General features: G+C 44.5%; 5 protein-coding genes across 6 annotated transcripts in view; 1 reads left to right on the forward strand and 4 right to left on the reverse strand.

Moving 5' to 3' along the window:
- Positions 1-25166, reverse strand: part of LOC121496936 (UDP-glucuronosyltransferase 1A1-like) — an 81786-nt gene that overhangs the window by 15015 nt on the left and 41605 nt on the right. The gene's annotated exons all lie outside the window — the stretch shown is intronic.
- Positions 1974-6474, forward strand: DNAJB3 (DnaJ heat shock protein family (Hsp40) member B3). The gene has a single exon (XM_041765862.1). It carries the CDS (start codon positions 2299-2301, stop codon positions 3142-3144), a length of 846 nt encoding a protein of 281 aa, XP_041621796.1. The 5' UTR covers positions 1974-2298; the 3' UTR covers positions 3145-6474.
- Positions 9903-12467, reverse strand: LOC121496941 (UDP-glucuronosyltransferase 1A3-like). Its single transcript, XM_041765863.1, has one exon. It carries the CDS (start codon positions 10515-10517, stop codon positions 9984-9986), a length of 534 nt encoding a protein of 177 aa, XP_041621797.1. The 5' UTR covers positions 10518-12467; the 3' UTR covers positions 9903-9983.
- On the reverse strand, positions 14714-16026 carry LOC121496937 (UDP-glucuronosyltransferase 1A3-like). Its single transcript, XM_041765859.1, has one exon. The coding sequence runs from the start codon at positions 15820-15822 to the stop codon at positions 14830-14832; it is 993 nt and encodes a 330-aa protein (XP_041621793.1). The 5' UTR covers positions 15823-16026; the 3' UTR covers positions 14714-14829.
- Positions 20190-23044, reverse strand: LOC121496938 (UDP-glucuronosyltransferase 1A3-like). Its single transcript, XM_041765860.1, has one exon. It carries the CDS (start codon positions 21311-21313, stop codon positions 20321-20323), a length of 993 nt encoding a protein of 330 aa, XP_041621794.1. The 5' UTR covers positions 21314-23044; the 3' UTR covers positions 20190-20320.

Genomic DNA, 25166 nt, shown 5'->3' on the forward strand with positions numbered 1-25166 from the left:
CAGGACTTTATGAGGCTTCTGCATACCTGGACGGTTTGGGACGCGACTCTGCCCTTACAAAGCAGGCTTTCAGCACAGATGCCAGTCCATGGTTTTGAAGACAGTAAGCACTCAGTAAATGTTTTTGTATCTATATGACTTCCCTTCTCCTTTGCTGTGGACCCCATATCCAGGCAAGCGAGTGCTTAATCCACTGTCTCTGAAACCCAGCTGCCATAGTCTTGTTTCAGGGCCTCAGACTCCCAGGGCCCCCAACTCCCATCTATCCTTTCTAAGTTCCAGCATCAGCTGCACCCTGCACTATCCCACCCCATCACCATCCCTGAAGCATTGGTCAACAGCTTCCTAGGACCCAGAATAAGATGTAGCCTTGCCCGCAAAATTCTTAGAATGGACTTTCAGCCCACCTGTCTGAGCTCATTCCTCCTCTCCAGTCCTTTCACCTCGACCCATCCTTCCAACTTTCCCTCCACTCATTCTGAATCACTTGACCTTCCCCAAACATGCTCTTCCCACGTTGCTTTATTCACACTACACCCTACTCCCAATCTGCTTCCTATTACTGTTTATTGCGTGATTATAAGGTGCCAGCTCCAGGATTGAACTCCGTCCCTCAAGGTAACATAAAGTTCGCTCTGGTGACATAGAGTGCCTTACTGAATCTACTACCCTTTATGATGAAATATTACAGAGTTCACTGGTTAATCATTTTCCTCCTAGAACTAAATGACCTTTATTGGTATTGCCTTGCCATATACCAAAGCAAAAAATATAGTGTCAGAGAATAAGGAGAAAGTAGAGAGAGGTCAGATGTCCAAACACACCAAAAAGAAAGATCATGGTATAGCAGTTTTAGTGGAAATAATCACTGCACCCAGGTTGACCCACAGCACTAACAACATGGCCATCAAGTCTTGTTCATTTTGATACACTAGACCAGGAGTTCTCAAACTCTGGGCCAGGACACCCTTGGTACACCCAAGAACTTTTTTTAGGGGAATTTTGCAAAGTCAAAACTATTTCCATAATGATATTTGGCTTTTCACTCACATGCTCTCTTACAGGTGCAGTGGAGTTTCTCAGTGGCCTCATCACCCATGATAGATTGACTGCAGAAACAAATACAAGAATCCCATTCTCTTGTCTTAAACCACAGAGATGAGGGGAAAAAAACGTAATATGATGCCTCTCTTCACTAATTTTTTTGTTTTGCAAAAGTGATTTGGGGGCACCTGGGTGCTTAGTCAACGAAGCACAGGATTCTTGATTCCTGCTGGGATCATGAGGCCAGAGGCCTGAGACCTAGCCCCATGCAGGCTCCACAATCAGAGAGGAGTCTGCTTGGGATTCTTTCCCTCTCCCTCATCGTATACTCTTCTCCGGTCCTTGCTCCCTTGCACATGCACACTCTCTAAAATAAATAAATACATCTCTTTTTTTTTGGGAAAAAGTTATTTTCCCATAAAAATAGGAGTCCTGTTAGCATGTAATGGCTTCATTGCTTTTAAACTGATGGATTTTTCGATTGCTTTCATTTCTAATGGAATAAGAAGTACTGACAGATACAACCTACGCTAAAAAAAAAAAAAAGAAAGAAAAGAAAGAAAGAAGAAAGGAAAGAAAGGAAGAAGAAAGAAAGAAGGAAAGAAGAAAGAAAGAAGAAAGAAAAAAAGAAGAAAGAAAGAAAGAAAAAAAGAAAGAAAGAAAGAAAGAAAGAAAGAAAGAAAGAAAGAAAAAGAAAGAAAGAAAGAAAGAAAGAAAGAAAGAAAGAAAGAAAGAAAGAAAGAAAAAGAAAGAAAAAGAAAAAGAAAGGGCAGCCCCGGTGGCTCAGCGGTTTAGTGCCATCTTCAGCCCAGGGTATGATCATGGACACCGGGGATCGAGTCCCACATCGGGCTCCCCGCATGGAGCCTGCTTCTCTCTCTCTCTCTCTCTCTCTCTGTATCTCTAATAAATAAAAAATCTTAAAAAAAAAAAAAAAGCAAAAGGGTCCTGAAGCCAAAAACCCAGAGAACCTGCTTTTTTAGCAAAATCCGTCTCCCTCCATGCCAGGGCCCAGTGCGGGAGCGGGTCCCTAGTCCCTGCTGATTTCCTCTTTCTTCTGCGGGGGATTTGCAGATCGCAGCCCACCCCCCCCATCCCCCACGGCGCGCGCGAGGGCCGGGTGGGCGGGGCCAGAGAGAAGGCGGGGCCTCAGTGGGCGGGGCGTCCGCGGCCGTGCGAAACACGTGACAGAGAGCCCAGAGGAGCGGCAAGCCTCGCCCGCAGTGCATTCTGGGTAAGCCGTCGACCAATGAGATGCGAGCTACGTCACAAAGGCGCCCGCTCCGGGTGTCGCCCCGCAGTCGGGCCCGCGCCACGGAGGAGCCGCCGGCCTCGCCGCGTGTCGTGCCGGTGGCCCGCGGGCCGAGCTGGGGGCCGTCCGACATGGTGGACTACTACGAGGTGCTGGGCGTGCCCCGCCGGGCGTCGTCCGAGGCCATCAAGAAGGCGTACCGCAAGCTGGCGCTCAGGTGGCACCCCGACAAAAACCCTGAGAACAAGGAGGAGGCGGAGAGGCGGTTCAAGCAAGTGGCCCAGGCCTACGAGGTGCTGTCGGACGCCCGGAAGAGGGACGTGTACGACCGGTACGGCGAGGCGGGAGTGGCGGGCGGCGGCGGCGGCGGGCCCCGCCACGACCCCTTCGAGTACGTCTTCACCTTCCGCGACCCGGCCGAGGTCTTCAGGGAGTTCTTCGGGGGCCAAGACCCGTTTTCTGCCTTCGACTTCTTCGGAGACCCGCTGGAGAGCGTCGTGGGCGGGCGGAGGAGCTCCCGGGGCGGCGGCGGCTGCGGGGGGACCGTCCCCTTCTTCTCCGCCTTCAGTGAATTTCCAGCATTCGGGGGAGGTTTTCCCTCTTTGGATACGGGATTCAGTTCCCTGGGGAACGGAGGCCTGTCTTCCTTCTCCATGTCCTACGGTAGCGGCGGGACGGGCAACTTCAAATCCGTGTCGACTTCCACCGAAATCGTTAATGGCAAGAAGATCACCACCAAGAGAACCGTCGAGAATGGCCAAGAACGGGTGGAGGTGGAAGAAGACGGAGAGTTGAAGTCCCTGGTGATAAATGGCAAAGAGCAGTTGCTGCGCCTTGACACCAAGTGATTTCCAGTCCACGTTTCATTTTAGAGCACGTTGTGAGGAATAGCAGAACTTTGGTTTTTGGTTTGGTTTGGTTTTGTTGGCTTTTTTTTTTTTTTTTTTTTGGAAGATTGCAAGTGAACTCTACTTTCAGAACAGCTGTACTCAAGAATTTATAAACAGTTCGTGCCAGTGCCTGTTTGTCATTGTTGGGACCACACGAATAGGACCTCCGTTTGTTTGTCTCTAAAACGGTTGTAAATACCTGTAGGCACTTTCCTATATATTAAACATAATCCCGGGGCAGACGGTGACTATTTCCTAGTATTAGGACAGAATGTTTCCAGCACCTTGAACCTTGCCTTTCCATCGTGTTTGAAATGCGAGCCAGGTAATTTGCTCTGAAGGTAACATTGCCAAGATAAATGGTCTTACTTCAGTTTTTCTTCTCCAACACCTGGTGGTAAAAGGTATGAATATAGTAATACTTCTGGCTTCAGGATGGTTTTTAGCCCCGCATAAATCCTGGTGAATACTGAGAGTTTTCCGTTGAAATAGAATATTAAGCCTACACCTTTTTTAAAAACAGGGAAACCTGGCAAAGTGGGTGTATTCATTTCCTATGGCTCCTGTAACGAATTACCACAGATTCAGTGGCTTAAAACAATGCAGATTTATTCTCTTGATGATCTGGACGTCAGAAGTCTGAAATCCCCATCCAGTGGACTGAAGTCGGTGTAAGCAGGAACATGTTTCCTCCAAAGGCTTGGGCAAAATGCTTAAGTGAATCCCTCACGGTTACACGATTAGTTAATAGCATCCTGAGGATTTTATTCAGGTCACTTAAAAAACAAACAGTGGTAGTGATGACTCAAAACAATACAAATCCAGTTGCTAGCCCATACCCAACTTAGTTGTATGACTATTGATGGAAGTGTGGGAAGTGTTTCCTTGAGGCTACACGAAACTATCCCATCACCATGCGCAGGATGTTTCTTGTCTCAAATTAAGTTGACAAAAACTAAGAATATTGGAAAGCTTGGATTATTGATTGGGTGAGGCAACATACGTCTGAAAGAGTAAATTTCTGTTGGCACAGTTTATACCCACAGTGAAAACCATTTTGGCCATGGTTGCCTTGGGATAGTCCATCACAAAGTGTGCCATCCTCCTTGGTCATGTCTAAGGAGAAGTTTGCATGAGGCATGGGAGCAAAAAAAAAAAAACTGAACTGAACAGACTAAAAATGCAGCATAGTTGTAATTCTTTACAGGAAGGTCATGTGACCTGAGCACAGCAGTAACTAGGAATGTATGATGTTGAGTTTGGTCCCGGTAGAGCCCAGTCCCCATGGAATGGCATGTGAACAATTCACAGCAGGAACGTAGGATTCAGCCACTACTGTCCCACAGGGTACACAGTCTGTTAAAACTACATCAAATGGTCACCAAGGTACCCAGGCAGTGCTTCTCACCCACTAACTGTACCAGAAGTAACAATAAAACAGACTACACCAGGGCTTTTAAAAAATGAGTTCATTTGCTTGCCAGGCTAGGGAACTCATACCAGTAAAGATACTCAAGAGTTGTTGGTGGAGAGGGGAGGAGGAGCAGGGAGAGAAGAGATGTCAAGAGTTTTGAAGTCATATAAAAGGGTGCACATTTTCATGATGGTTATGCCAATTAAGGGTTAAAAAATGCCACTTTGTATAGGACAGACCAAGTGCATTTGTGCCTATACAATCAGTTAACATGTCTCCACTGGTCAGAAAAGTCTTTAGTTGGGTCCAGTAAGAGTGGCAGTCAGGGGCTACTCACAGGTCATGGATTTAAGGGCTCTAGTGGAAGCAACCCACAAGTCAGTGGATGACTGTATAAGAAAAATGTGCTCAATCCGTATGATGGAATATTATTCAGCCTTAAAAAGTAAGGAAATTCTGACATGCTGCAACATGAATGCGCCTTGAGGATATTAGGTGAAGTGAAATAAGTCAGTCGAAAAAAGACAAATACTATATGATTCCATTTATATAAGGTACCTAGAGTGGTTAAGTTCATGAAGACAAAGTAGAAGGGTGCCAGGGGTTTTAACAGCATTTGTTGAAGCAAGACAACATTTAGTTATAGATCTGGATTAGTGCTAAGTGAAAAGTTTCCCTTTTACATAAATGTAAAATATTTAAAGAATTTTCAAAACTGAAAACCTCTTTTAAAAAATGTCAGCGCCAAAATCACTGTCCTGTATACCACTCAGTATTCCTTATCTGTGGAAAGACCAGAGTAGGGAAAACAGGGTAGAGAAAACAGCACTTTGTCTGGTACAGAGATGACCATCTCAAGGACCCTGTAGTGGATTCTCTACAAGGACTCACAAGCACCATCCCATGGAGCACACCAATTAAATAAGTACTTTAAGACATTTTGATAATTGAGCATATTGAGGTTTTTTAAATAGAAAAATTTTAAACACACATTTTTAAGTGTATCTATGGAACATTTACAGATGTTAATCACATCTTACCCAAAATAATAGCCACTAGCTACATGTGACTACTGAGCACTTGAAATGTGGCCAGTCCAAATTGAGATACGCTATAAGTGTAAAATACCAGATTTTGAAGACTTAGTATGAAGGCAAAAGAATGTAAAATATCTCAATAATTTTATATTTAGGATGTTGAAAGTATGTTTATACATATTTGATGAAATGTATAATTTTAACCCTCATTTTGCCTTTTTCATAACATGCATACTAATTTTTTAAAATTATATATGTGGCCTGCATTATTCTTCCATTAGGCAATTCTGACTACAAAGAAAACCTATCAAATTATTTAACATAGGGACTTCATAAGAAATATTATCTAATTAAAATCTAAAATGGTTAGAAAAAATAAGAGATAGCTAGAATAAATCTTAATTATATGGGAATAAACAGCTTTGAAGATAGCCATGGACTTAAAGAGGAAACCCAAACCAGAAAATTAAATGAGCAAAAACAAAACAAAACAACGTATGAACAATTTATGCCAAAACCTACGAGACATAGAATATGTTCTGTTACCTTCAATGCTTCATTATTAAGAAAATATTATCAGAAAGGAACTTAATGTTTACCTAAGGAAAATTAGAAAAATAACTATAAAATAAACCAAAAGACAAGACTGACCATTATTAATAAAAAGCAAGCTGGCATTAATGAAATAGAAAAAAAAAGTAAAAAAAAAAACAATTCCGAAAATTATTTCTTTGAGAAAACCAACAAAATAAGTTCACCCATCATAAGTCTTTTTAAGTAGACTCCATGCCCAGCGTAGGTCACGATCCCAGGACCCTAGGAGCCCCACATTGGGCTCCCTGCTCAGCAAGGAGCCTGCTTCTCTCTCTCCCTCTGCCTACTGCTCCCCCTGCTTGTACTCTCTCTCTGTCAAATAAATAAAATCTTTAAAAAAAAGTCGAGTGCTTAACTGACTGAGCCACCCCTGTGCCCCTCACCCATCATAAATCTTAAAGAAGAAAGAAAGGAGCAAAAATATGAAAGACTTACATATTGATCTTTCATACTTGGAAAAAGTTTCCATAAACTAGGTAAAGAAGTCACATCTAAGGGTAAACCAAACCAAACAAGAGTGACAAGATCTCAAAGTAAAAAAAGAATTTAGTGGAACAAAAGTGGGAACAGTGCACCTATCACATAAAACACTTGAGAATTTCAGTGTAAATTATCTTTCATGTACTAAATAAATTGGCACAAACGTCTAAAGGTCTTCAGATGACATACTTTGTCCTGCTGGGCACCTTTTAAATAATGATAATAGAAAATATTTATTGTGTGCTCATTGTGAAAATAGTGAGGCTGCCCACCAGCCCATTCAGCTAGAAAAATGGGAGGAAAAATTTGAACCAGTGTGGTTAACTCCAAAGAATATATTCACAGAAAAACTAAAAGATGTAGCCACTCCAGAAAATAGTATGGTGGTTTCTCAAAAAGTTAAAAATAGAAATACTTTATGATATAGCAATTGCACTACTAGATATTTACCCAAAGAATACAAAAGTACTAGTTTGAAGGGATACACACACCCTGTTTATAGCAGCAGCATCTACAATAGCCAAATTATGGAAAGAGCCCAAATGTCCATCAAAAGAATGGGTGGTTAAAAAAAATAATAAGTTAATGGATAAAGATGTGGTATAGGAGCAGCTGGATGGCTCAGTCAGTTAAGCATCCAACTCTTAATTCCGGCTAAGGTCATGATCTCAGGGGCATGGAATTGAGCCCCACATAGGGTTCCATGCCAGGCATGGAGCCTGCTTGAGGTTCTCTTTCCTTCTTTCTGCACCTTTCCTCCTCCCCACCCCTGCAGACACTCTTTCTGTCCCTCTCTCTCTCTCTCTCTCAAAAAAAAAAGGATGCAATATATATTTAGATATATAATGGAATTTTGCTCAATCATAGGAAGGAATGAAATCTTGCCATTTGCAACATATGGATGGAGCTGACTTATTTAGCTATAATGCTAGTTAAATAAGTCAAAGAAAGACACATACCATATGATCTTACTCGTATGTGGAATTTAAGAAACAAAACAAACATGGGGGAGGAAAAAGAAAAGTCAAGAAACATACTCAATACAGAGAACAAACTGGTGGTTATGTGAGGGGTGGTGGGTGGAGGGATGGGAGAATGAGGAGATGGGGATGAAGGCGTCCACTTGTTGGGGATGAGCACCAGGTGTTTTATGGAAGTCCTGAACCACTAAATTCTACACCTGAAATTAATATTATACTATTATTTAAATTCCACTAACTGGAATTTAAATTTTTTTAAAAAATATTTTTTTAAGATTTTATTTATTTATTCATGAGAGACAGTAAGATAGAGAGGGGCAGAGACACAGGCAGAGGGAGAAGCAGGCTCCATGCAGGGAGCTCAACATGGGACTCGATCCCAGGTCGCCAGGATCACACCCTGGGCCAAGGGAGGCTAAATCACTGAGCCACCCAGGCTGCCCTAAAAAAAATTTTAAAGCAAAAAACCAACAATGACTTCTTAAATGCCTTTCTATTTTTCAACTTTTACAAATCTATTAAGTATATATATATATTTTATAAGTGAATAAATGCATTATGTGAGGGAAAAAGAAAGCCAAGTAGGATAAATCCCTTTTGGTATCGGCAAAAACAGAAATGACATTAGGGTCCTGTGCAATAATATATACATAAAAAGAGCTGCAGGAATAAGAATACAAAAACTATGTAAAGATCTAAAGTCATGGAAGTTAACATAAACAAAGTGAATATGGCATAAATGGTAAAAAAAAAAAAAAGTTGGCTAACTCAGTGGACTAAGAAACAAATAGCTCCCATGAGTCCTACTTCAATTAAACCCAAATATCCAGGATTAATGTAAGTTGCCTGTGAAACTATTAGTAAAGCAGTAGTTCCTACCATGGAAATGTGGGGTGGGGTGGGCTTGGTGATGCAGTCACCCCTCTGAACATCCCCTTCCCCTTTTAGATGTTCATCACTGCCCACCCCCTTCACTGGGTTTATACGCTCATAGCTTGATCTCCATCCTAGTCCCTCCCACCATCCTCTAATGGCTTCAGCATCACAAGTAAAAGACTTAGCCAACCTGCAGTCCAATTCTGATCGTGCCCATGCCATACACCAGATCTCAACCCCAGGTCAGAAAACTAGTCAGCACAGCTCCACCTCTCAAAAGCTGAACTCCTTTCTTTTTCTTATGGCTCGCACGGACCCCTTCTTGTCTCATCTGCATTGTCTCACTCCCACATTATTTACTCAAGTTCTCTGACACTTCTACTTCCTTGTGGAGGTTAGGTCCCCTGTGATCGGGTCACACTCTAATTCTTTCCAAGACAGGGCCACTAAAAGCTATTATGTCAACAAACGCAATCTGCAGTGCCTTTTTCCTTCTATTGAATAAGCAAAAACTCCTGATGGGAGTCACCTGAGCAGCTCAACAGGTTAAGTGGTTAAACATTTGCCTTCCGCTCAGGTTGAAATGCCAGGGTCCTGGGATCCAGCCCTGCATTGGGCTCCCTGCTCAGCAAGGAGCCTGTTTCTCCCTCTGCCCCTTACCATAGTCATAATCGCTCTCTCTCGCTCTCTCAAGTAGATAAATACAATCTTAAAAAACATACACACACACACACACACACACACATACACAAAACAATTCCTGATGGATCCGCTCACAAATCAGCATCCCTGTTCCTGCACAAAGAAAATTGCACAAACATGAAGACAGTGCATTTCCAAAAGGACAGTATTGGATGCTAATGCCAGAGCTGGTTCAGACCAGCACAGACCCTCACCTCTACCTCTCATTTCTCTTGGTGACGATTGCAAACATTTACAACACTAGTGGAAGTACTTTAATATTTATCTTACCAAACTCTCATGAGAATGAGATGAAGAAATCACAGAACGACTGGTAGACAAAAAAGGAGCTGGAAGTAAACTTCCACCTGTAACAGAGATCGCACATAGGATCCAATACAAACCTGAGACAATGGCTTCCTGTTGGCACAGTTTATGCCTCCAATGAAGAACATGTTGGGCATGATTGGCCTCGGGTAGTCCAGAACAAAGTCCCCTCTGAACAGCCACACAGATCCAGAGCTGAGGATGTCCTCCAGGGATACCTCTCGCTGAAGAAGCTCAGAGGCAAGGCTTGCATAAGGAGTGAAAGAAAAGTGGCAAAAGTACTTCAGGGCCAGGGGGTAGAGCATGTTCTTGACCCTTTGCAGGAATGTCATGTGGTCTGAATTCCTTGTTAATAATCTGGGAATATATGAGGAAGGGTTTGGGCACTGTGTGCCCTCAGATTCTAAATCACATGGAATGTTCCGCAAAAAAAAACACAGAGGGAAGGGACAGGTACCTAGCCAGTATTGCCCCACAGGGATAAACTGGATCAGTTAAAACCACATCAAAGGAACTGGCATTCAGGTGCCTGATCAGGTTCTTGTTATGTATCAGCGACTCACAAGATCTTTGAAAAATCAAAGTAGCAGCTTTCAAACCTTCCATAGTTTTCAAAAATGTCTTTAGAAAAGACATTCTTTGAAAAACCAGGTAACTCTGGCCCAACAGGAGGCGATCAACCTCTTCCTGGGTGTAAGGTGTGGCATAGGTTGTCAGGGTGAAAAAATCCTCTTCTTTGATATGCATATTCGACTCTGGGGAAACCACCACCATCTGGTGGCCTCTGGCATGGAGCTTCTGCACAGCCTTCTTCATGCTAAGCCAGTGGCTGCCATCCATAGGCACCACCAGTACCTTCCCACCTTCAACCCAGCGTCCAACACACAAGATGAGCAACAGCCCCGTGAGCACTGGCAGGGGAGCCAGGAACCCTGCAGCCATGTCTGTAGGAGCCCAAAGCAGCCGGCTTTGCAGATCAGGCTATGCCTCCTACATTTATTTTCTTTGACTTTATCTTATCACTGAGTCACTTCGCAGGGCAGGTAGCTGGCAGGCAGCATACCCTCCTTGTGTTAATCATTACAGACTAGACCTGTCCCACTCTTCCACCACTGGCCCCACTCTTCTGCTTCCGCGCAGGGAGAAATCAATCCCCTTTATCTAGGAAACATCCCACCTGCCTCTGTGCTCTCTCCAAGGAACATTCTAATTGACTCTGTTGCCTTCTATCCAATACCAAAAACAGGGCTGTGGATGCCCAATTCATTGGATCTCCTCCTAGTTCCTGGTTGATCCTGTGCCAAGAGCTGTGACTGAGCTCCGGGGAGTCACCAATGCCCCAGTCTCAAGCATAACCTCTCTATGGGGATGGAACCTTAGCTGCAAACTGTTGAAGCGCTTTCCTCTCATTTTGGGGGAACATGGAACACACCCAAAAAATATATAACACTGCTAAGCCAGCTTTCTCTAAACACGGAGGGGGACACTAGCTCTTAGGTTTTGCTTCTTTTCCACACCAGGACATCTCTTGCAATGGTCAGGAAAGAATCTACTTGAAGCGCCTGTCAAATAAGGAAATACCTTGAAGGATCCTGCAGTGCACATGTGAACACACTGCAAGACTTGTTGAGCATCCATACTTACTTCTCAGAATAAGGTCTTTTGTTATCTAAAGCATAAATGGGCAAGATAACCCTTATGGATGACATAAGGGACCAGAGAGCATCCTCCCCCGAGAGCCTGGTCACCTTGGAACAAGGAGAGCTGTCACAAAGCCTCCAATCAGGCCCTGACTCCACTCCTCTTCTCCTGTCTCCTGCTACCTTGTTTAGGGACTGGGGTCTTTCACTAATAACTTCCTGCCCTCCTTCCCGTGAAAACCACCCATTTCATACAAGGCCTCAGAGCTCCCCTCTGCTTCCTAGATGGGATGCTGCTCAGTTCATGAATCCTTAATAAGGCCAATTGATCTGCAAATTTACAGGTTGGACTTTCGTTCTTTAACAACTCTAAGATATCAATCTAGGTAGAATAAATAAAGAGACTGCAACATGCTGGATGGGAAGATTTCACATTGTAATGCTCCTGATTCTGTCCCCAGTGAAGCAATAGATTCATTTCATAAGCATGAAAGTCAAACAGAATCTCACTGGGATTTTAAACATGACAAAACAACGTTTTCAAAATCACCTAGAAGCCTTTGGGGCTTCTGGTAATACAAGAGTAGCTCCTCTCAGTCGCTGGTCCCACAGATAATGATTATAAACTCTTGCAAAATGTTTTTCTAAATAATGCTGTCTGAAGGCCTTGGGCAGCAAACAAATGAGGGCAGAAATGGAAGGAGACAAAGTGGACAGGATGATGGCACAGGACCTCAAGGGTAACCAGGAGGGAGGGTAGAGGTTCCGTACACTTCTTAGCAGCCACCTCTCCTACCTCTAGCCTCACCCACTGCACAGCTTCTCCCTCTTAACAGGGAGATTGTCTTAATGCCATTGTACCCACGTGGCCAGGAAATGGCCAGCACCTCAGTCAATCCACTACTCATCATCAGGTTTCACCCCCTTCCAGAGCTTGGACCAAAGTTCAAGGGGCATTTTCCTTCTGTGGTCTCTATAATGGGGTCCAACCCATACCTTGTTGATCAGCCTCGAACCAGTGGGCATCGCACATCCTTCTGCAACCTCAGCCCTCTTCCAACCTTGTGAATCAGGCTTTAGCCTCTAGTTGAATTTCAGTGGTCTGCTGACCTGCCCCCCACGGCAGCCGGCCCAGCACACAGTCATCTGTTTCCACTCTCTGCCACAGGCTGCCATGAGCAGTGCCGCCAACATGCCCATCGAACCAGCCAGTGTTTTCCTTTTTTTTTTTTTTTAATTTTTCTTTTTTTATGATACTCACAATGAGAGAGAGGCAGAGACACAGGCAGAGGGAGAAGCAGGCTCCATGCACCGGGAGCCCGACGTAGGATTCGATCCCGGGTCTCCAGGATCACGCCCTGGGCCTAAGGCAGGCGCTAAACCGCTACGCCACCCAAGGATCCCCCAGCCAGTGTTTGCAAGTGTCCCCATACTCACATGGCAGTCCATAAGCGTCTGACATAGGCAGTCCATAAGCCCCTCATTCAATAAAAATGGCTAGTTCACCAATTGTTTCCTGGCTAGTTCACCAATTTTTGGCTCACAAACCAGCCACTGGATATGGATTCACAACACACTGAAAACAAGGCAGGCTGATCTGAATGGGTGGTGGCAGGGCTAAGAAGCAAGGGATGTTCCTCACAAGGCTTGTCTTGAATGGCCACAAGACCAGTAGATCTCTGCCCCTGCCTGCCAAATCTAGAAGTCTATATAGACACATTAACTGGGTTCACTTATGTATACCATCTGGATAGTATACTGTCCACAACACCTGACTCTCTCAGGCCACATCTTGGAAACCAGTCCAACTGAAAGAATGGTGGACACACATACATTCTGAGGACTCCTCCTTCTGAGGAGGAGTTGAGAAGCCTCCAAATGCCTGGAACAAGCCCCCTTGTAAACCTGCATCAACATCCTTCTTTTTTTTTTTTTTTTTCATCAACATCCTTCTAATGACTCCCTCCAACATTCAACATCAACAGAAATAGTTTTTTTTTAAATACACAAGGGATCAGAATATATTACTATTGAAGAAGATATAAGGACAGTCAACAAGCCTATGAAATATACTCAACATCAATAGTCACTAAGGAAATGCAAAAAAAAAAAAAAAGATATCACTTCTTGCCACCTAGAGTGGCTATAATAAAAAGGAACTGAAAACAACTGTTAAACAAAACATTTACAGAAATGCTCATAGCAGGAGGATAGACAACGGCACAGAGTAGAAACCCATCAACTGGTAATAGAAATGTCTGTCCATCAGCAGGGGTGCCTGGCTCAATCCGTCAGAAGAACATGCGACTCTTAGCTCAGGGTCGTGAGTTTGAGCCCCACGTCGAGTGCAGAGATTACTTCAGGTAGACTTTAAAGAAAATGTCTGTCTACTGATAAATGTACAAACAGTGGTCCATCCACAGAAAGGAATATTATTTAGCCATAAAGACATGAAGTATCAGGGCACCTGCATGGCTCAGTCACTTAAGCATCTCACTCCATTTGGCTCAGTTCCTGGTCTCAGGTCCCAAGGATCGAGCCTCGCTTCAGGCTCCGAACTCAGTGAAGAGTCTGCTCAAGGACTCTACTCTCTCTCTCACTCTTTCCCTCTGTCCCTCGTTCCACAAATAAATAAATATTTAAAAAAGAAATTAAGTAGCAACGCGTGTTATTATATGGATGAACCTTGAAACATTAAGCTAAGTAAAGAAGCCAGATACAAAAGGCCACATCCTGTATGATTTCATTTCCATCAAATCGCCAGAATAGGCAAATCTATAGACAGAAAATAGATTCGTGGTGGCTAGGAGCTGGGGAGGGTAGAATCAGAGTGACTACTTAGAAAGGCACATGCATCTCCTTTTGAGGTGATAAGAATGTTTTGAAACTAGTTAATGGTGATGATGTACATCACGGGTGTATCAATCACCACTGGAGAGCACACTTTAAAAAGGTCAGTTTTACTTTATGTGTATTTTATCACAATAAAACAAAGGGAGCAGGCACTCTGAACAGCAATCCAGCCATTCCTCAAAGGTTTATCTCACAACCCAGTTATTCCACTCCTCAGTACATATGCAAGAGATTGGAACATATGTCCACATAAAACTTGCCAGGAATGTTCACAGCAGCAGTATTCATAATGGCCAAGAAATAGAAAAAGCACAAAAGTCCATCGACTGATGAGTAGGTACACGAAGTGTGGTATATCCTTAGAAGGAAATATTATTCAGCAATAAAAAACAATACTACAACCTGGATGAATCCTGAAAATATCATGCTATATTTAAAAAGCCTTAGGGCAGCCTGGGTGGCTCAGCGGTTTCGCTGCCGTCAGCCCAGGGCCTGATCCTGGAGTCCCGGGTCGAGTCCCACGTTGGGCTTCCTGCAGGGACCCTACTACTTCCTCTGCCTGTATCTCTGCCTCTTCTGTGTCTCTCATGAATAAATAAATTAAAAAAAAAAAAAAAAAAAGGAAAGGAAAGTCTCGTTTGACCATGCTGGTGCTTGTTGATCTCATCACAGACCTGCACCCCTGCCTCTCAATTCTCTTTGTGACCATTGCAAACCTTTACTACATGAGTGGAAGTACTTTAACATTTATTTCACAGAACTCACAGGAGAACAAGAGGTAGAAGAAATCTCAGAAAGACTGGCAGATAAGCAAGCACCTGGAAGTAAGCTTTAAAAAAACATAAGTGTTCTACCTGGAACACTAATCGCACATAGGATGCAATACAGACCTGAGACAATGGCTTCCTGTTGGCACAGTTTATGCCTCCAATGAAGAACATGTTGGGCATGATTGGCCTCGGGTAGTCCAGAACAAAGTCCCCTCTGAACAGCCACACAGATCCAGAGCTGAGGATGTCCACCAGGGATACCTCTCGCTGAAGAAGCTCAGAGGCAAGGCTTGCATAAGGAGTGAAAGAAAAGTGGCAAATGTACTTCAGGGCCAGGGGGTAGAGCATGTTCTTGACCCTTTGCAGGAACGTCATGTGGTCTGAATTCCTTGTTAATAATCTGGGAATATATGAGGAAGGGTTTGGGCACTGTGTGCCCTCAGAATCCAAATCACATGGAATGTTCCGCAAAAAAAACACAGAGGGAAGGGACAGGTACCTAGCCAGTATTGCCCCACAGGGATAAACTGGATCAGTTAAAACCACATCAAAGGAACTGGCATTCAGGTGCCTGATCAGGTTCTTGTTATGCATCAGCGACTCACAAGATCTTTGAAAAATCAAAGCAGCAGCTTTCAAACCTTCCATAGTTTTCAAAAATGTCTTTAGAAAAGGCATTCTTTCAAAAACCAGGTAACTCTGACCCAGTAGGAGGTGATCAAATTCTTCCTGGGTGTAAGGTGTGGCATAGGTTGTCAGGGTGAAAAAATCCTCTTCTTTGATATGCATATTCGACTCTGGGGAAACCACCACCATCTGGTGGCCTCTGGCATGGAGCTTCTGCACAGCCTTCTTCATGCTAAGCCAGTGGCTGCCATCCATAGGCACCACCAGTACCTTCCCACCTTCAACCCAGCGTCCAACACACAAGATGAGCAACAGCCCCGTGAGCACTGGCAGGGGAGCCAGGAACCCTGCAGCCATGTCTGTAGGAGCCCAAAGCAGCCGGCTTTGCAGATCAGGCTATGCCTCCTACATTTATCTTCTTTGACTTCATCTTATCACTGAGCCGCTTCGCAGGGCAGGTAGCTGGCTGGCAGCATACCCTCCTTGTGTTAATCATTACAGACTAGACCTGTCCCACTCTTCCACCACTGGCCCCACTCTTCTGCTTCCACACAAGGAGAAATCAATCCCCCTTATCTAGGAAACATCTCACCTGCCTCTCTGCTCTCTCCAGGGAACATTCTAATTGACTCTGTTGCCCTCTATCCAATTCCCAAAACAGGGCTGTGGATGCCCAATTCATTGGATCTCCTCCTAGTTCCTGGTTGATCCTGTGCCAAGAGCTGTGACTGAGCTCTGGGGAGTCACCAATGCCCCAGTCTCAAGCATAACCTCTCTATGGGGATGGAACCTTAGCTGCAAACTGTTGAAGCGCTTTCCTCTCATTTGTGGGGAACATGGAACACACCCAAAAAATATATAACACTGCTAAGGCAGCTTTCTTTAAACAGGGAGGGGGACACTAGCTCGTAGGTTTTGCTTCTTTTCCACACCAGGACATCTCTTGCAATGGTCAGGAAAGAACCTACTTGAAGCGCCTGTCAAATAAGGAAATACCTTGAAGGATCCTGCAGTGCACATGTGAACACACTGCAAGACTTGTTGAGCATCCATACTTACTTCTCAGAATAAGATCTTTTGTTATCTAAAGCATAAATGGGCAAGATAACCCTTATGGATGACATAAGGGACCAGAGAGCACCCTCCCCCAGAGCCTGGTCACCTTGGAACAAGGGGAGCTGTCACAAAGCCTCCAATCAGGCTCTGACTCCACTCCTCTTCTCCTGTCTCCTGCTACCTTGTTTAGGGACTGGGGTCTTTCACTAATAACTCCTGGCCCTCCTTCCCACGAAAACCACCCATTTCATACAAGGCCTCAGAGCTCCCCTCTGCTTCCTAGATGGGATGCTGCTCAGTTCATGAATCCTTAATAAGGCCAATTGATCTGCAAATTTACAGGTTGGACTTTCGTTCTTTAACAACTCTAAGATATCAATCTAGGTAGAATAAATAAAGAGACTGCAACATGCTGGATGGGAAGATTTCACATTGTAATGCTCCTGATTTTGTCCCCAGTGAAGCAATAGATTCATTTCATAAGCATGAAAGCCAAATAAAATCTCACTGGGATTTTAAACATGACAAAACAACGTTTTCAAAATCACCCAGAAGCCTTTGGGGCTTCTGGTAATACAGGAGTAGCTCCTCTCAGTCGTTGGTCCCACAGATAATGATTATAAACTCTTGCAAAATGTTTTTCTAAATAATGCTGTCTGAAGGCCTTGGGCAGCAAACAAATGAGGGCAGAAATGAAGGAGACAAAGGGGACAAGATTATGGCACAGGGCCTCAAGGGTAACCAGGAGGGAGGGTAGAGGTTCCTTACACTTCTTAGCAGCCACCTCTCCTACCTCTAGCCTCACCCACTGCACAGCTTCTCCCTATTAACAGGGAGATTGTCTTAATGCCATTGTACCCACGTGGCCAGGAAATGGCCAGCACCTCAGTCAATCCACTACTCATCTTCGGGTTTCACCCCCTTCCAGACCTTGGACCAAAGTTCCGGGGGAATTTTCCTTCTGTGGTCTCTATCATGGGTCCAACCCATACCTTGTTGATCAGCCTCGAAGCCAGCACATCAGTGGGCATCACATATCCTTCTGCAACCTCAGCCCTCTTCCAACCTTGTGATTCAGGCTTTAGCCTCTAGTTGAATTTCAGTGGTCTGCTGTCCTGCCCGCCACAGCAGCCGGCCCAGCACAGAGTCATCTGTTTCCACTCTCTGCCACAGGCTGCCCTGAGCAGTGTCGCCACACGCCCATCGAACCAGCCAGTGTTTTCATGTGTCCCCATACTCATATGGCAGTGAATAAGTGTCTGACATAGGTGCCCCTCATCCTATAAAAATGGCTAGTTCACCAATTGTTTCCTGGCTAGTTCATCAATTGTTGGCTCACAAACTGGCCACTGGATATGGAAGCAAGGACACATTGAAAATAAGGCAGGCTGATCTGAATGGGTGATGGCAGGGCTAAGAAGCAAGGGATGTCTTGAATCCCCTTCATCAAGGGATGTCCTCACAAGGCTTGTCTTGAATGGCCACAAGACCAGTAGATCTCTGCTGCTGCCTTCCAAATCTAGAAGTCTATATAGACACATTAACTCGGTTCACTTATGTATACCATCTGGATAGTATACTGTCCACAACACCTGACTCTCTCAGGCCACATCTTGGAAACCAGTCCAACTGAAAGAATGGTGGACAACACATACATTCTGAGGACTCCTCCTTCTGAGGAGGAGTTGAGAAGCCTCCAAATGCCTGGAACAAGCCCCCTTGTAACCCTGCATCAACATCCTTCTAATGACTCCCTCCAACATTCAACATCAACAGAAATAGTTTTTTTTAAATACACAAGGGATCAGAATAGATTACTATTGAAGAAGATATAAGGACAGTCAACAAGCCTATGAAAATATACTCAACATCAATAGTCACTAAGGAAATGCAAATAAAAATAAGATATCACTTCTTGCCACCTAGGGTGGCTATTAAAAAAAGGAACTGAAAACAACTGTTAAAAAAAAAAAAACCTTTACAGAAATGCTCATAGCAGGAGGATAGACAACGGCACAGAGTAGAAACCCATCAACTGGTAATAGAAATGTCTGTCCATCAGCAGGGGTGCCTGGCTCAATCCGTCAGAAGAACATGCGACTCTTAGCTCAGGGTCGTGAGTTTGAGCCCCACATCGAGTGCAGAGATTACTTCAGGTAGACTTTAAAGAAAATGTCAACTGCTAAATGTACAAACGGTGGTCCATCCACAGAAAGGAATATTATTTAGCCATAAAGACATGAAGTATCAGGGCACCTGCATGGCTCAGTCACTTAAGCATCTCACTCCATTTGGCTCAGTTCCTGGTCTCAGGTCCCAAGGATCGAGCCTCGCTTCAGGCTCCGAACTCAGTGAAGAGTCTGCTCAAGGACTCGACTCTCTCTCTCACTCTTCCCTCTGTCCCCCGTTCCACAAATAAATAAATCTTTAAAAAAGAAATTAAGTACCAACACGTGTTATTATATGGATGAACTTGAAACATTAAGTAAAGAAGCCAGATACAAAAGGCCACATCCTGTATGATTTCATTTCCATCAAATCGCCAGAATAGGCAAATCTATAGACAGAAAACAGATTCTTGGTGGCCAGGAGCTGGGGAGGGTAGAATCAGAGTGACTACTTAGAAAGGCACATGCATGTCCTTTTGGGGTGATAAGAATGTTTTGAAACTAGTTAATGGTGATGATGTACATTACATCACGGGTGTATCAATCACCACTGGAGAGCACACTTTAAAATGGTCAGTTTTGCTTTATGTGTATTTTATCACAATAAAACAAAGGGAGCAGGCACTCTGAACAGCAATCCAGCCGTTCCTCAAAGGTTTATCTCACAACCCAGATATTCCACTCCTTAGTACATATGCAAGAGATTGGAACATATGTCCACATAAAACCTGCACAGGAATGTTCACAGCAGCAGTATTCATAACGGCCAAGAAATAGAAAAAACACAAAAGTCCATCGACTGATGAGTACGTACATGAAGTGTGGTATATCCATAGAAGGAAATATTATTAAGCAATAAAAAACAATACTACAACCTGAATGAATCCTGAAAATATCATGCTATATTTAAAAGCCTGTTAGGGATCCCTGGGTGGCGCAGCGGTTTGGCGCCTGCCTTAGGCCCAGGGCACGATCCTGGAGACTCGGGATCGAATCCCACGTCAGGCTCCCGGTGCATGGAGCCTGCTTCTCCCTCTGGCTGTGTCTCTGCCTCTCTCTCTCTCTCACTGTGTGCCTATCATAAATAAATAAAATAAAATTAAAAAAAATAATAAATAAAAATAAAAAAATAAAAAGCCTGTTAGGGCACCCCGGGTGGCTCAGCGGTTTCGCTGCCGTCAGCCCAGGGCCTGATCCTGGAGTCCCAGGATCGAGTCCGACGTTGGGCTCCCTACAGGGACCCTGCTACTTCCTCTGCCTGTATCGCTGCCTCTCTCCGTGTCTCTCATGAATAAATAAATTAAAAAAAGAAGAAAGAAGAGGAAGAAGAAGGAGAAGGAGAAGAAAGAGAAGAAGAAGAAGAAGAAGGAGAAGGAGAAGGAGAAGGAGAAGGAGAAGGAGGAGGAGGAGGAGGAGGAGGAGGAGGAGGAGGAGGAGGAGGAGGAGAGGAGGAGAAGAAGAAGAAGAAGAAGAAGAAGAAGAAGGAGAAGAAGAAAGGAAAGTCTCATTTGACCATGCTGGCGCTTGTCGATCCCATCACAGACCTGCACCCCTGCCTCTCAATTCTCTTTGTGACCATTGCAAACCTTTACTACATGAGTGGAAGTACTTTAACATTTATTTCACAGAACTCACAGGAGAACAAGAGGTAGAAGAAATCTCAGAAAGACTGGCAGATAAGCAAGCACCTGGAAGTAAGCTTTAAAAAAACATAAGTGTTCCACCTGGAACACTGATCGCCCATACGATCCAATACAGACCTGAGACAATGGCTTCCTGTTGGCACAGTTTATGCCTCCAATGAAGAACATGTTGGGCATGATTGGCCTCGGGTAGTCCAGAACAAAGTCCCCTCTGAACAGCCACACAGATCCAGAGCTGAGAATGTCCTCCAGGGATACCTCTCGCTGAAGAAGCTCAGAGGCAAGGCTTGCATAAGGAGTGAAAGAAAAGTGGCAAAAGTACTTCAGGGCCAGGGGGTAGAGCATATTCTTGACCCTTTGCAGGAACGTCATGTGGTCTGAATTCCTTGTTAATAATCTGGGAATATATGAGGAAGGGTTTGGGCACTGTGTGCCCTCAGAATCTAAATCACATGGAATGTTCCGCAAAAAAAACACAGAGGGAAGGGACAGGTACCTAGCCAGTATTGCCCCACAGGGGTGAACAGGATCAGTTAAAACCACATCGAAGGAACTGGCATTCAGGTGCCTGATCAGGTTCTTGTTATGCAAAAGGCCCTCACAAGACCTTTGATAAAAGGAAGAAACAGTTTTCAAGCGTTCCATAGTTTTCAACAATCTTTTTAGAAAAGGCATTCTTTCAAAAACCAGGTACCTCTGACCCAGTAGGAGGTGATCAAATTCTTCCTGGGTGTAAGCTATGGCATGGGTTGTCAGGGTGAAAAAATCCTCTTCTTTGATATGCATATTCAACTCTGGGGATACCACCACCATCTGGTGGCCTCTGGCATGGAGCTTCTGCACAGCCTTCTTCATGCTAAGCCAGTGGCTGCCATCCATAGGCACCACCAGTACCTTCCCGCCTTCAACCCAGCGTCCAACACACAGGATGAGCAACAGCCCCGTGAGCACTTGCAGGGGAGCCAGGAACCCTGCAGCCATGTCTGTAGGAGCCCAAAGCAGCCGGCTTTGCAGATCAGGCTATGCCTCCTACATTTATTTTCTTTGACTTCATCTTATCACTGAGCCGCTTCGCAGGGCAGGTAACTGGCTGGCAGCATACCCTCCTTGTGTTAATCATTACAGACTAGACCTGTCCCACTCTTCCACCACTGGCCCCACTCTTCTGCTTCCACGCAAGGAGAAATCAATCCCCCTTATGTAGAAAACATCTCACCTGCCTCTGTGCTCTCTCCAAGGAACATTCTAATTGACTCTATTGCCCTCTACCCAATTCCCAAAACAGGGCTGTGGATGCCCAATTCATTGGATCTCCTCCTAGTTCCTGGTTGATCCTGTGCCAAGAGCTGTGACTGAGCTCTGGGGAGTCACCAATGCCCCAGTCTCAAGCATAACCTCTCTGTGGGATGGAAACTTAGCTGCAAACTGTTGAAGCGCTTTCCTCTCATTTGTGGGGAACATGGAACACACCCATGTGTGTGTGTGCGGAACACATGGAAAAGAACCTACTTGAAGCGCCTGTCAAATAAGGAAATACCTTGAAGGAGCTGCAGTGCACATGTGAACACACTGCACGACTTGTTGAGCATCCATACTTACTTCTCAGAATAAGGTCTTTTGTTATCTAAAGCATAAATGGGCAAGATAACCCTTATGGATGACATAAGGGACCAGAGAGCACCCTCCCCCAGAGCCTGGTCACCTTGGAACAAGGGGAGCTGTCACAAAGCCTCCAATCAGGCCCTGACTCCACTCCTCTTCTCCTGTCTCCTGCTACCTTGTTTAGGGACTGGGGTCTTTTACTAATAACTTCCTGCCCTCCTTCCCGTGAAAACCACCCATTTCATACAAGGCCTCAGAGCTCCCCTCTGCTTCCTAGATGGGATGCTGCTCAGTTCATGAATCCTTAATAAGGCCAATTGATCTGCAAATTTACAGGTTGGACTTTCGTTCTTTAACAACTCTAAGATATCAATCTAGGTAGAATAAATAAAGAGACTGCAACATGCTGGATGGGAAGATTTCACATTGTAATGCTCCTGATTCTGTCCCCAGTGAAGCAATAGATTCATTTCATAAGCATGAAAGCCAAACAAAATCTCACTGGGATTTTAAACATGACAAAACAACGTTTTCAAAATCACCTAGAAGCCTTTGGGGCTTCTGGTAATACAAGAGTAGCTCCTCTCAGTCGTTGGTCCCACAGATAATGATTATAAACTCTTGCAAAATGTTTTTCTAAATAATGCTGTCTGAAGGCCTTGGGCAGCAAACAAATGAGGGCAGAAATGGAAGGAGACAAAGGGGACAGGATGATGGCACAGGACCTCAAGGGTAACCAGGAGCGAGGGTAGAGGTTCCGTACACTTCTTAGCAGCCACCTCTCCTACCTCTAGCCTCACCCACTGCACAGCTTCTCCCTATTAACAGGGAGATTGTCTTAATGCCATTGTACCCACGTGGCCAGGAAATGGCCAGCACCTCAGTCAATCCACTACTCATCATCGAGTTTCACCCCCTTCCAGAGCTTGGACCAAAGTTCCAGGGGCATTCTCCTTCTGTGGTCTCTATCATGGGGTCCAACCCATACCTTGTTGATCAGCCTCGAAGCCAGCAGACCAATGGGCATCGCACATCCTTCTGCAACTTCAGCCCTCTTCCAACTTTGTGATTCAGGCTTTAGCCTCTAGTTGAATTTCAGTGGTCTGCTGACCTGCCCCCCACAGCAGCCGGCCCAGCACAGAGTCATTTGTTTCCACTCTCTACAACAGGCTGCCCTGAGCAGTGTCGCCACACGCCCATCGAACCAGCCCGTGTTTTCATGTGTCCCCATACTCACATGGCAGTGAATAAGTGTCTGACGTAGGTGCCCCTCATCCTATGAAAAGGTCAACAGCTAACTCAGGGTTTCTCTCATGACATCTCTTTCCCAGAGCCCATTTCTTCAGCTTGCTGGCTAGTTCACCAATTGTGTCCTGGCTAGTTCACCAATTGTTGGTTCACAGTGTGGCCGCTGGATATGGAGGCAAGGACACACTGAAAACAAGGCAGGCTGATCTGGATGGATGGTGGCAGGGCTAAGAAGCAAGGGATGTTCCTCATAAGGCTTGTCTTGAATGGCCACAAGACCAGTAGATCTCTGCTGCTGCCTGCCAAATCTAGAAGTCTATATAGACACATTAACTGGGTTCACTTATGTATACCATCTGGATATTATACTGTCAACACCTGACTCCCTCAAGGCCACATCCTTGGAAACCAGTCCGACTGAAAGAATGGTGGGTAGAACATTCATTCTGAAGACTCCTCCTTCCGAGGAGGAGTTGAGAAGCCTCCAAATGCCTGGAACCAGCACCCTTGTAAACCTGCATGAACATCCTCCCAAAAACCCCCTCCAACACTCAACAACATCAACAGAAATAGTTTTTTTAAATACAAAAGCGATCAGAATAGATTACTGTTGAAGAAGATATAAGGACAGTCAACAAGCCTATGAAAATATACTCAACATCAATAGTCACTAAGGAAATGACAAAAAAAATAAGATATCACTTCTTGCCCTCTGGGGTGGCTATAATAAAAAAAAGAAGTGAAAACAACTGTTCAACAAAATATTGTACAGAAATGCTCATAGCAGGACTGTACACAATTGCAAAGAATGGAAACCCATCAACAGATCATAGAAATGTCCATCAGCGGGGGTGCATGGCTCACTCAGTCAGAAGAACATGCGATTCTTAGCTCAGGGTCATGAGTTTGAGCCCCACATTGGGTGTACAGAAGGATTACTTAAATAAATAAAACTTTAAAGAAAATATCTGTCAACTGATAAATGTAGAAACGGTGGTCCATCCACACAAGGGAATATTATTCAGCCACAAAAGATATGAAGTATCAGGGCACCTGCATGGCTCAGTCACTTAAGCATGTGACTCCATTTTGGCTCAGGTCCTGGTCTCAGGTCCCCAGGATTGAGCCTTGCTTCAGGCTCCGTACTCATTGAAAAGTCTGCTTAAGGACTCTCTCTCTCACTCTTTCCCTCTGTCCCTTCCTCCACAAATAAATAAATAAATCTCTAAAAAAGAAATTAAGTACCGACACGTGTTATTATATGGATGAACCTTGAAACATTAAGCTAAGTAAAGAAGCCAGATACAAAAGGCCACATCCTGTATGATTTCATTTCCATCAAATCGCCAGAATAGGCAAATCTATAGACAGAAAACAGATTCGTGGTGGCCAGGAGCTGGGGAGGGTAGAATCAGAGTGACTACTTAGAAAGGCACATGCATGTCCTTTTGGGGTGATAAGAATGTTCTGAAACTAGATAATGGTGATGATGTACATCACGGGTGTATCAATCACCACTGGAGAGCACACTTTAAAATGGTCAGTTTTACTTTATGTGTATTTTATCACAATAAAACAAAGGAAGCAGGCACTCTGAACAACAATCCTGCCGTTCCTCAAAGGTTTATCACACAACCCAGCAATTCCGCTCCTCAGTACATATGCAAGAGATTGGAACATATGTCCACAAAAACTTGCACAGGAATGTTCACAGCAGCAGGATTCACAATGGCCAAGAAATAGAAAAAACACAAAAGTCCATCGACTGATGAGTAGGTACATGAAGTGTGGTATATCCATGGAAGGAAATATTATTCAGCAATAAAATACAATACCACATCCTGGATGAATCCTGAAAATATTCTGCTATATTTAAAAAGCCTGTCGAGGGGCACCTGGGTGCTCAGCCACCTGGGTGGCGCAGTGGCTGAGTGTCTGACTTCGGCTCTGATCATGTTTCTGGGGCCCGGGGATTGAGTTTGCA

Source organism: Vulpes lagopus, chromosome 8 (assembly GCF_018345385.1).
Source record: "Vulpes lagopus strain Blue_001 chromosome 8, ASM1834538v1, whole genome shotgun sequence".
Taxonomy (NCBI): Eukaryota; Metazoa; Chordata; class Mammalia; order Carnivora; family Canidae; genus Vulpes; species Vulpes lagopus.